Source organism: Sparus aurata, chromosome 2 (genome assembly GCF_900880675.1).
Source record: "Sparus aurata chromosome 2, fSpaAur1.1, whole genome shotgun sequence".
Classification (NCBI taxonomy): domain Eukaryota; kingdom Metazoa; phylum Chordata; class Actinopteri; order Spariformes; family Sparidae; genus Sparus; species Sparus aurata.
In genome coordinates this window covers 6,093,904-6,106,597 of record NC_044188.1, presented here as the reverse complement: position 1 = coordinate 6,106,597, position 12,694 = coordinate 6,093,904, and the positions used below count along the sequence as shown (strand labels likewise).

At 43.6% G+C, this 12,694-nt stretch overlaps 1 protein-coding gene across 4 annotated transcripts in view; it reads left to right on the top strand.

The window, feature by feature from the left end:
• Positions 1 to 12,694, top strand: part of gab2 (GRB2-associated binding protein 2) — a 35,601-nt gene that overhangs the window by 18,535 nt on the left and 4,372 nt on the right. For all 4 annotated transcript variants that reach the window (XM_030403128.1, XM_030403122.1, XM_030403146.1 and 1 more), the window contains exons 3-4: positions 9,315 to 9,543; positions 11,495 to 12,087. In XM_030403128.1, coding sequence (XP_030258988.1) covers positions 9,315 to 9,543; positions 11,495 to 12,087 — 822 coding nt within the window. The remainder of the gene's footprint in view (positions 1 to 9,314; positions 9,544 to 11,494; positions 12,088 to 12,694) is intronic.

Genomic DNA, 12,694 nt, shown 5'->3' with positions numbered 1-12,694 from the left:
CAGTTTTCTGCTCCATCCATCTATCTTGAACAGACAAAAACACACGCGTATCTTGAGATAAGTCCACAAAGCATGCACCTTGCCCTTTTCCAAAGAAACATGTTGTTGACTTCGATGCAGATCCATCCCTCTGTGTAGCTCCTGCCTACTCCCTTGTGTGGTGTCAGGTTGTAGTCAGTGTGGCGGTGGAAATAAATACTCACCCCCTCTGAACTGTTGTCATCAACATCTGCCTAGTGTAGAGCTAGCAAGTGCGTTGTATATATTTTTTCCCAAATGGAAAACTAATCAGACACCTTGGCTGAAACTAGTCTTTTTTTAAGAAAATGCAAAAGAACATTCATTACAAGAGTTAGTGATAATCCTTGTCAGATCTGTTTCATAGTATCTATATAGCCTTTGTTGTCGATCGGTTATCAAGGAATGAGGCAAAACGGCGCACATTTTATGAGGAAATCAAAGAAAGCTTCCTGGTCCCTGCAGTCACATGGCAACAAGTAGCATTTTGACAACACCGTCTTGTCATGTGGAATTTCTCAGCGCAGTTTGAAAGTGCTTTTGCTCAATCCGACTGGCAGAAAGTACCCGTTTATAAAAAGAAAAAGAAGGTGTGTTGATGCTGGATTTCAAGTCAGAGAGCATGTGTGTTAGAAAAAAGTGTGTGAAAGGAGATCACATCCTGCCTGCATCAGTATTCCTCCCGCGCCGATCTTGATCTCTGAGCCTGAACACACAGGAGCGATCATGAAGCCGAGCCGCGGTTCTACACCAGCAACACATCATCTGTTGTTTCACACGCTTAACTTTTATCAGTTGATGCCGATTCTTTTACCTCTGGCTTTTGTGATTAGAGTTTATTAAAGTGACTCAGATATACGGATGGTAATTGAAGCTAACGGAGGATAACTGCGCACAAACGTCTTTAGGCAGTAAAGGTACTTTGTGGGTTTTCCTCTTGGCAGACAGCTGCAGGACTGAGGCAGTGTGTCATCCAACAGACCGGGAATTCCCTCTCTGAAAGAAAACAAACCAGGTTGGAAAACAAAAACCCTGAGAAGTAAAGTTCCCTGTATGCAAATGTTACACAGGAATACAAAGACAAACAGAGAAGAGAAGCGCGAGTTCTGAAAATAGCGTGTTTGTTTTCATACAGAGCCAGCCTGAAGGTGTTAACGAGATTACAACACATCAGCCCGCGCGTCTGAGGATCATATTGATGGTGTTCTTGCAGCCATAATGTTACGCGCTGTACACAATGTCATATTTGTTGTTCTTATACCGCTGCAGCGCCAGTGGGAAGTCTAAAATTATTGCGCAAGGGATTAACCAGGCTCAGCCAGACAATAGCAAGTCCTAAGGAGAGTAAAGTGTCGGTGTCTCTCAGAGGAGTTTGTTGAGACTTTGGCGGCATCAGTTATATAAGCACCTTGATCTGAACTTACCTTTCTGGCCTCTGCTGCCTCTCGGTCCCGCGAGGAAGGTTGGCCAAGGGCGGCACATGACGGCAGCTCATTGTTACACAACGCAGCTCTCTCTTTCTGCCTATCTTTCACTACATCTAATTTTGTTTTTCGCATACGCGCAATTTTGCACACACGGTCACACATAGACACACAGCAGCCGTCGGACACTGACCTCGAATCACATTATTTCAGATGTGAGCGCTGACGTTTATGGTGTTGTGTGTCACTCTAGATCTGATAACCTCCTATGTTACTTTGAAAAAAACAAATACAAATATTTGCAAAAGTGTTAACAAAAAAAAAAAAAAAGAATTCAAATAAAAGTTACAATGGGTGAAAAAAAGATAAACAACTCAATTAATCCTCTTGGTGGACAAAGAGAAAGTCTATAAATGCAGCTGAAAAAATTTCTTTACAAATGAGCCTCTGTTACTTTCCAAAGACTACACTATTACACAGTTTGTGTATTTAATTTCTTAAGTAAGCACTTGCTGGTAAACTGTCCAGTGAGAAGTCTTTTTTGAATGCTTTTGTCAGCGCAAATGGCCTCGGAGTCTTAAAGGAGGATATGTGTTTCTGAGCTCTTATATATGCTGATCTTTTTGGTTTTATTCGATGAACAAAAAAACAAACGAGCATCAGTTATGTACAACATATTTATGTTTACTGACAAGCACATCTAGTAGATACAAATATACACATATCCCCTCTACGTTGGCTTCTGACTCTCTCTGCACATGCACAGCCGCCCTCTCCCTTCCCAAAGTGCCCTTCGTCTGCATTGATTTCTGTTGAAATAATGAGACTCCATGGCACTGGAAGGTCAGGTTTCTGCTGCCACAGAGCTGTCTAAGAATGGTTCACTGTTGCTGCCACTGCCGTGCATCTCGCAGTATGACGAGCAGCATCCGAAGCACTGCTGGAGACCCGAGACTTGAGAATACAGTGTAGCGATAAAGAAATCCAACGAATCAGAATGAATCTTGTTTATGTTTAGCCTTTACCAGTGAAATTGGCGAGCAGTGGGCATTAGTAACTCGTCGTCATAGCACGTCCGATCATTTTCTTATACACTCGCGTACTCGCCAAGCTATATGGTTTTCCTAGCTCTCATAATCTGTTGTTGGGTGTTAGCGCTGTTGTTATCAGACACTGATGGCTGGGTGTGTGGCGTGTGTCTGCACCCAGGGAGACCCACCCCCCGAGCACAATCTAATGAATGGAACATCATCTCGTCAATCACGGCCTTTGTTCTGCTCTCTCCCAGCTGTTTGAACTCCGAGACAAGGATAATCTCAACCGAGGCATGAGGTTTTTACTTGTCAGCAGTCCTCTTTTTTTTGGGGGGGGTGTTTTTTTTTTTTTCTATGTTCCCTCTTTTGCATGACGGCTCCTGCTCTGTTTTGTTCTCCTCATCTTCAGTTTGTCTGTTTCCCTGGCTGTCCCTTGGGGAAAAAAAAAAATCTAAAGTCAGTATTGTTTTTCACTTTAACTGTTGGCTTTAAGACAGTGAGAAATGGAAAAAAAAAAAGAATAACTACTAAATCAGCATTTCCAACAGCAGCCTCAGCAGTTTTTTGTCATATAGACACTGAAAACAGATTAGATTTATTCACCAAACTCTTTCACAGTGGGTTCACATTAAACCCTCTGTGTGCAGCCAGATTGATGATTTGTTGACAGCAGATGCACGTCTCAGTAACGCTTAAAAATGTGTCTGGGTGAAATTAATCAGCATCATAGAGATTTCGACCTTGCCATCAAGGTTTCCAACGCGATGGAAATGTCGCGGAAATAGTGTAACCTATCCAAAACTTCCCCATTTACTCATTCTTACATAAGAGCGGCCAGACGCTTGTGCTGAAATCTCGACTTACCAACAATGATTAAAGAGGAACCTACGTGCGAGATAGTAACGTTGTGGCCACTGTTTACTTTTCTCCTCAGTGGTGGCTGTGCTGACGAAAAGTCGGTTAAAATGTGACCGGTGTTGGCGACACATAAACCTCCTCTGACAGGAGAGGAATTTCACTAAATGAGAGGAATCAAGAAATCAAAGCAAAACATGCATCAGTGTAAAAGTAGCAACACCAAGGTCTAAATATACTGGTAAGTATTAGCTTCAAAATATACTTAAAGTGCAACAAGTACAAGTACCCATTGTTACCGATGCATGTATCTGTTCATCAATTTCTTGTTGAAGCCGGTGTCATTGGTTTAACTACTCATTACAGGGATCAGTAGAGTTTATCTTTATAATAATACATTATAATGTATGTGTGGATTAAATGCTGTACAGAAGTGGAGTAAAAAGTGCAATATTTGCCTCTGAATTGTCGTATAGTATTGTAAGTATAGATTAGCAGAAAATGGCGTATTGTAAAAGTTGTGTTGTAGTTAAGCACAGCATTTGAGTTAATGTATGTAGTTACTTTCCACCAATGGAAATCGATCTTAATTTCAGATTGCAATGTCCTTTTCATAAACAAAAGTGTTTTGTAGAATCGAACTGTCTTCAAATGCAACTTGAAAATGCAGTCCAGCACCTGGTTTTGAGGATTTTTATGCCATACACATTACTGCTCGTCCACTGTGTCTCTATTTTATATCAAACCTTATTCACCCTGGAATGTCTGCTGTCCACTATTGATTTGATTGATAATCTTTGTGGATTTGCTGTATGTGTACAGGTTCTGAATGTATGCGTAGCCATTTTTCATTGTATGTAAGTTGGCATCAGCTCAATTGTTCAGATGACAGGTTCAGCACTGGCATGTGTGGCTGAGCCAATCACTTTAATTGGTGGCTGCCACCCAGCCTGTATTCATATGGAAACTGCAAATGGACTGTTTTGGAATGAGATTTTCCTTCAGCCAACTGTTTGTATGCATTTCAGCTGCTGTAGGTAGATGTTTAGACCAGTCTTCAGCTGTAATCAGCTATTTTGGAGTATAATCTTCTTTCTGTCATGCAGAGAGATGTCCCTCCTCCGTCACACTATTACAGTCACTGTAATTGGTAGGCTGGTACTGTTAGTGCAGAGCTGCCTCCTCTGTACAGTAGCGCACAGATATTCCATGTAACTGTTTAGATGCAAAGATGTTAATGTGGGCAGCTGTTTACCAATCTACAGCACGGCTGCCTGTCTACAGGACTTGCAAGATATAATACAGTCTGCTTTGTGTCATTAAGGAAGTCGCTGCTGCTTCTTTTTTTTATTCTTGGAGTCTGCATTAAATATACTGAGAATAAGACTTGTCAAAATTAAATGCCATGGAGTCAAGATTATTACTGCTTCCCTCTTCACTCTCTGACTCTGTCCCAGACCAAACGAAACACACCTTGAATACAACTACGTATTCTGTGGATTTGAACATTGTTGTCTTAGCACAATCTAGGAAACATTAACTTTGGTTCTTTCGTAGGCCAGCTGAAGTGTGACATTGCCAGCAATGTTAACAGGTGACCGGGCTGCATGCAAACGCCACCACTTATAGGTTTATGTGAGTGATTGTATGCATCATGACTAGGTGATGTTTATTGCAAATGAAGAGCATACAAGTGTCACATTCTCCATTCATCTTGACTTCTTTGTTTCCACACTATCTTCCACTGTATTGTCAGAGCAGATTATCCTTTTTTCTTTTTTTCTTTTTTGGTTTTGTTGGCTGCAATCAGCTGCACAGCCTCTTCCAGGTAAGCCTAGCATTTTTTCCAATGAGAGAATGAAAACCGACACTCAACCTCCACCGCAGTTGTCTCGACTTTTCATCTGTGTCCACCCTACTGTTGCACAGTTACAGTGTTTATCCACCCAGTGCTTTGCAGGGATGAAGTCACAGCGTTGAATGCGAGCCGCTGTTTCAGACTCGGCCCGACTCTGATTCATTGCACCCTTTAGGTTGATTGATCAGTCCAGTGTTTTGAGGCAAATTGATGTCGCAGTGTTGGTCGAGGGGCGGCGATCACATGACGCTGCAGAGCAGGCAGGCACAGGGGAGTAATGTGATCAGGGAATGCTCCTGTGTGTCTGCTCTGCTTAATACTCTTCTGAGGTGGTTTCAGGGGAGAGCGAGACAGCCATGTCACTTTGTTCACTTCAGACTAAGTAGCAGAGCGAGGGCACCATTTTCCCTCTTCCTGTTGAGTGTCACGCTCTCTCAGTGCTAACAGCTCTCCTCAGTGCCTACCTAACCCATCTCCGCTGCAGCTAGCATCTTCTTTATCCAGTTATGTCATTCTCATGGAAAGCTCCCAACCCCCCGCTAACCACACATGCAAATGGACCCACTATGTGGCCTTCTGGGACTCGGGTGTTGCTTTAAAGAGCCACTAATCCATCAGATCCAGACTGGACTACAAGTAATGTATCTTTATACTTGGAATCAGAAGTGAAAAAAAACTGATTATTGTTTGAGTTATTTAGCTGCTGCTCTTTTCAAGCTGACTTACACTAAATGAGCAGGTGGAGGCCTTTTCAAGGGCACCCATGAGGGGATCAAACCTATTGCCTGACCTTTGCGTCACAAGATGGCCTCCCCCATCGCCAGGCCACCATGCATATCTGGGGTTAATATGCAACACTCATTCTAGCTGTCTCAGACCCTGAGGCTATATTTTAAAGTCCAATCTCATATGAAACCATTAAGGAAATTGCATTTTTCTTGTACTCAAATTGAAGCAAGGTGGACGGTGTGGACCTTTAGATGATTATCTTTCTTTTGTAATATTTTTAAGGGATGACTGCGCTCCCAATGAAAACCGCTGCAATTCAAACACTTCCTCTTCCTTTATGTTCCCATCAGACGCCCTTCAATTCAATAGGTCAGTGGTATTTTCTATTTATACATCTCATTTCAGATCAGATTAGATTATCATATGTCCTCGTCTAATTCTAGCCGGACTGAGAGGAAATGAGCACCCTACAAAGACGTTCTTGTCCTCGGTGATCCAGCAGGGTTCTAATTTTGGCCCCCTGAGACCAGCAGCCGGCTTCTATTAGATTATAGCCACAGAGCAGATGAGACAGTAGGTGATGTATTATAGAGCGTAATTGGAAAATTGCTCATGAACTTAGGAGCTCTTTGACCCAGTATGGCCATATGTCGTCCACCAAGCAAAAAAAGGCTCTTTTTTTAATGCATTGCTGTTGATAGTCTGATGTTTGTTTCAAGCCGAGGAATGTCGTGGGAAAAACCTCTTTGTCTCTTTCAACTGGCTTGTTTGATGTCCGAAAGCTTCAGCTCAGTCTTTGAGAAAACTGTTTTCTGGTAATGACATCGGGCTCAAGAGAACTGCAGCTAGCCTTTATTTTACTCGTGCCCAGTCCCTCCCAGTTTTTTTTTTTTTAGTTTTTTTTTAGGGTTCTTTGTAGGATGTAGTATGACAAATTGCTTCTCACTTTGGTTGATAAACATGTTAGCTACTTACTTCGAGTGTCACAGCACATTGGCCGGGGGGAGCTAGTATTACTTGAAGCACCTCAGGGTTTCAGCTTTTTTTTATTTTCTCTATTTCTGTGTTGTGGTTCTCCTGACTTGATGGAATTGCCTCCCAGTGGTAACATACATCATCAGACCCATTAGTGTCAGTGATGAGCCATGTAGGCTATTCCATCAGCAGGCCGGACCAGTCGTCTTTCTGCTCCTCCCGATTCTTCTGACAGTCATGTGCGGCACTTAATCAAAAATTATCCAGGGCACACGGAAAAACATAACACATTAATGAGATTACACTTTACTCTTCGCTTTTTGAAGTTTGGTTGTGTCCTCGGCATTTTGATCACCAGGCCTGCATGTGTTTTTCCGTGCAGCGCTCCTCTCTGGCGGCGGCGGCGGCGGCGGGGGCGGTGGTGGGGGAGGTGAACTGTCTTTCTACAACAAATCAATATATCTACCCATGTTAGTGGGCCTAGTACTCACCGCACTGGATGAAAGCTTTTACAAAGCTTTTTGTGGAGAAAGGAGATGATGCCTAACCAGCCTAGGGAGAGTGGAATGGCTCAGAACAATGGTGTAATTGAGGCTCATTGGGGGGGAGTCCCTGCCTGTGTGGCTGTGGGCATGAGCATCTCACTGATGTCCACTGGCCTGGAGACCCCACAGCAGAGGCCTTTTTTCCCTCAGGCATGGATGTGACCTCATTCAGCTAGCTGGGCTCCAGAATACCCCCCCGCCCTCCAAACCATCCCTCATGCATGCACACATGCTCACACACCACATTTGTATTTTCTGTTTTTCCCCAGTGGCTGTGGTCCGTCTGTATGGCCAGCTCACATCGTGACTCACAGAACATTGCCCTCTTCTTAAAGGGCAGTTTGATCCATAACATGCTTTGTAAAGGTCTGACAAAGGAGGAGGAGAATGGTGGTGAATGAGCAAAATACTTGTGCGTCTGTTACGGCTGCAAATACAAATTATTTTTATCGTCGGTTAATCGATAAATCGTTTGGTCTATATAATGTGAGAAAATTGTGAAAAATGTCCATCCCAGTTCCGCGAAGTTATCAGACATCTTGGCCTGAAAAACACAGACATTCAGCACCATATGGTATAAAACAAAGAAAATCTGAAAATATCCATATTTGAGAGGCTGAAAACAGCCTTCTCTGCCATTTTTGCTAGAAAAAATATTTTGGCTATTTGTTCTTGATGAACACAGTGGACAGTGATCTTTTCGGCCGATAGACCGATCGATAAATCATCTAATCGATCAGTCAACTAATTGTTGCAAATCTTGCATTTGTGAAGAAGTGAAGAACGGGAGGCATTTTTTTCAGATTTCATTTGAATGAGAGCTGAAGTGAATGATAAATAGTTTAGTTGTTTGATAGAAAATCACAAATGTTGATAATCAAAGTGTAAAGATAAAAAAATGCCAGTGTTTAAGTCATTTATTCAAACTAAAATGCACATTATATTCTTGTCAGTCGAATATCTTCACCTTAGTCTCTTAATCTTACTTGATTAATCCGAAATTTCCCATACATTAATTAATCCACTAATAAAATAAAACAATTTCAAATGGCAGATGTAAACGATTAGCGCATTTTTCCTCAAATAATCTCACACCACACCTTGCCCTTATTGTACTGTGAAAGATGGAGATTATCAGCAGAGGCTGATTGATGGAGATTTTTTGCCTCTCTCCCATCAGCTAGTGTTGCACACAACATGGGTCGATGGATCAGTGGGCCGCCCACTCTCTACTCCTACGGCTCAGTTTGCGCCTCCTCATTTTGGCCCCATGCCATGTCTATTTGCAGCATCCCCATCTCAGATCTGCCTTTTCCTTGTAGCCTTTTCAATGCAGATATCAGGGATGTCTCACGGAAAAATTAAGACTGCAAGACCGTGTTGGTCACGCAGTCCCAGTGTTCGAAACAATGGTCAGCTCAATATAATCAAACAAAGCACATTGATCCTGGCCAAAAAGGATAACTTGGATCATGTGCTGTTGAACTGCTTGTACCCTGCAGCTATAAAAAAAAAAAAAGCAGGATACTGTTTTCTCTTGTCCCTCGAGACAGATCCCTCTTTTCTATTGATTAGAGAGCAGACAGAAAGCTGCTGAGTACAAGACTCCATGCAAGGCAAGGTCATGCAAAGGCTTAAAAACCATCAAATGAATTACACACTGCCCTCTGACTTCAAGGACTGTGACAACAAATGGAAAATGTTTTTTAGGGATTAGTATTTGCGTGATTGTTACTTTCTGCAGCATCAGATCGCGCAGCATGTCCAATCTGCAGAAAACCGATTTTTAGATTTCAAGCCAGGATGGTTTGGAAAAAAGGAAAAAAACATGTTGCGGGTTAAACAATCAATAACTCTAATTTTTTTCTGTCTGCAGATGGCAGGTTACACCATATGCCCCGCTCTGTCGGAGCAGATGTCACCGGCTCGATGGCTCCTCTGACCGGAGAACGCAAGCCCTCTGCCCCCATCCACTCCAGCCAGCCAGTGCTCTTCACCTTCGACGAGCCTGTGCGCCACACACACCACAGCTCCCTGTCCAACAGCGCGCCCCAGGACTACCTCCTCCTCCACCAGTGCATGAGCAGGAAGACAGAGAGCGCACGGTAAAGGTCACGACCCTCGAGCGTCCTGTGTCAGTTTCCTGTTATCCGTTAATGCAGGTCAACATACAGGTTTACAGCACTTCCTCAGTCGAGAAGCCCCCGACAGTTAGAACTACTGTTGGGGGGGAATTATCTAACTGCCTTGTGTGTACGCACATGTGCATGATAAAGAAAGACTATAGTGCGTCTTACAAGTGTTCTGATTGAGGAAGTGCCAGTAATTAATGATGACGATAAACTGAAGTGAATATTCTAACAAAAACAGTCTCAAACGAGCGATAGATCATCTTCGACAAATGTTTCTGTGAGTACGGCAGGTAAGTCCGAGTCCAGAAGCCTGAGAAAATGGTTAAACAAACAAGTTATTAACTAAAATTCTTTTGTATGATTTGATTCAAAATAATAAAATATCATAGGATCTTTTTGATATGGATTTAACTCGGGGTATGTCATTTTATTTTGCAGTAATATGATAATTATGTAAAGATAAAATAGAATAATCAAACGGCATTTTCTATTTTTAAAACAATCGATATGCGACACGACGACACAATATGCACAAGTCTGTGAGGTCTGAATGCTTGAGCAGCTGCGCATGGACATGCGTGCCTATCTCAGCTTTATGCTAAGCTCGAAAAACAAAGGACCAAGCGTTTATGTTAAATGCCCTCCTGAGTTTCACATTAACATTCACCTCACCTCCTGCAGCCATCATGCCTCCTTCCAAGAGTCAAAAGGCAGCTTTAATAATGATGCCATTCAGCAGATAGCCCGGCACAGTAGATGATCAATGAGGTTGTGGCTGCAATTCATCACCCCTATAGGTCTGGACTCGCGCGGGGTAGAAACTGCCCTCACAGCCACACGATTTGCACATAAATCTGCAGTGTTGGACCTCTGAGAAACCCAGGAAATCAAACCTCGCAATCCATCTCATCAGCTTTATGCCTGAGATTTCTGTCACTCCCTCACCAGCTTCTGCACTGTGGGCCTGCTAATTAAGACAGGCATCTGGTGGTTGGGGTATGATTCACGTCAGAGTGAAACTCCGCTCGTCTGATGACCAATGTAATCTGCACAAAGAGCCCCCGTGCAGCCGCAATGACGGAAGGCAGAGTGATTAACCAGATGAGTGATTGATGATTGAAATCTTAGGCAGACAGAAGAAGAATTGATGAAACATCGTATGCAATGGAGTCAGGGAGCAAAGTGTTATGCCAATATTAATTGCATAACTTTGATGCATTACTCATTTACAATTTTTTTTTTTTTTTTTTGCATTCATAATCGAGATTGAACAGAACCATTAGAAACCTGCAGTGTAGCTCGCAGAAAGTCACGGAACCTTAAAGAGATTAGCACAGACATAAAGGAACGACTCATTGAGAAAATCTTATCGTTGCATTGGCCAACTAAGCCGGACCATTGGTCAGCTAACTGGCTAGAAATGTCTGAGCTTGTAGGGCTGCTCTAGTTGGCACTCAAGGTCAAGCGCTACAAAGGAGCCAGAATAAATGAGGCATGTCCCGAGGGTGCCTGACCAAAGCTGAGAAACTGTGGGAAAGTCGGCATTCTCCTTCTTAACATGGATCTTCTCTCCCTGACAACACTCTGCAAACATATAAACAAATCGGCTTCTTTTTTTTTTTTTTCAAGGAAATGTTAGAAATACTAAAGATGAATACATATCCAATCGCTGCAGAAAGGTACTCAGGCCCTGGTGGCAAGATCCGTTTTGTAAATGTGGGCTGAGACCTAAAAAGCTTCCTCTGAAGTGCTACAGTGCCATCTAGTGGCTATTTGGGCAATTACATTAATACTGACGTGAAATGTTGCTGTGAAATTATTTTGATGAGAGAGAATTCTATTTTCAAGGGGAGGATTTAGACACCGCAGAATGTGGGCACTATAGATACTGACTGTGTGTGTCTGTCTTGTGTTCATGTTGCAGGAGCGCCAGTTTCTCCCAGGCCACGCGAAGCAATCTGTTTGTGGGGAGCGACTCTGCAGCGCAGAAACTCTCACATGGCTTTTCGCACTGTTTGAATGGCATGGGTGCTCAGCTGCACGGCTTCTACAGCCTGCCAAAGCCAGGGAAGCACCAGTTACCGGGGCATGATGACTCCCCCCAGGAGGCCTGTTACGTGCTTCCGCGGGGTTACAGCTCCGAGGCGCCGACTCTCAGCGGTCTCGGTGATGCCGAGCTGGAGAACGAGGAGGTTTACACCTTCAAAACGCCGTGCAATGCCCTCGCCACCATGCACAGCAATGAGCGTCCAACTGACAATTATGACCTTCCTACAACACCTGGCTCCTTCTACCAGATCCCCCGGACGTTTGATAAGAATCACAATGCCTTGACACCCTCCAGCTCTGAGTCCTCCTGTGCTCCCCCTCCCAGGCCCCCTAAACCTAGCCAGTCGGAGGGGCAGTGGGGGAGTCCCCACTCAGTAGGAAGCCAGAACGGAGAGGTGACGTCTGCAGTGTCAGTTATCCCGCGCAGGAATACTCTCCCTGCCGTCGAGAACATCAGGCTGCACAGAGGTACACCGAATTCAATTACAGCTTATCTGACTTTCCCTAATAGGTTCTTCACGCTGCTCATCTGTTTAAGCAAAACCTCAGTTGACTCATAAAGATCTTCTTTAAAAATCACACATTTCACTTGTTTCCTGTTTTTTCGAAATGCAAGTCTGACTTGATCAGTCCATTCTCTCGCGGTACCGCGATGACTTTGTGCTTCCTCTTCCTCCCCCCCCCCCCTCTCTTTCTCACTCCTTCCCTCTTCCTCTATCTCTCATTCTACCGAGCAGCTGAGCAGAAACAAACGGGCCAGTCTAGCAGACACTGTTCTGTTGAGACGCTAATGAAATTCAAGCCGTACAGCCTGCTCCAGAATGCCTCGTTCCAGGCTGATAAGCAATGAAAAAAAAAAAAACACTTGCAGACACAATGCGCTGCCTCTTATTATGCTGAGTTCTCTGCCTTGCCAAACCTGTGCTCAGGCCTCGTATAGCTAGTGACAAGAATCGACCTGTGACCCTTGTTAGTGAGGCTACAGGCTGTTCCCACACCTGTGCTGCAGAGAGTAATTATAACCCAGTGAAGCATTTAATGAAATGTCACTCGAGTTCTGTTTGTTTCATTAGAA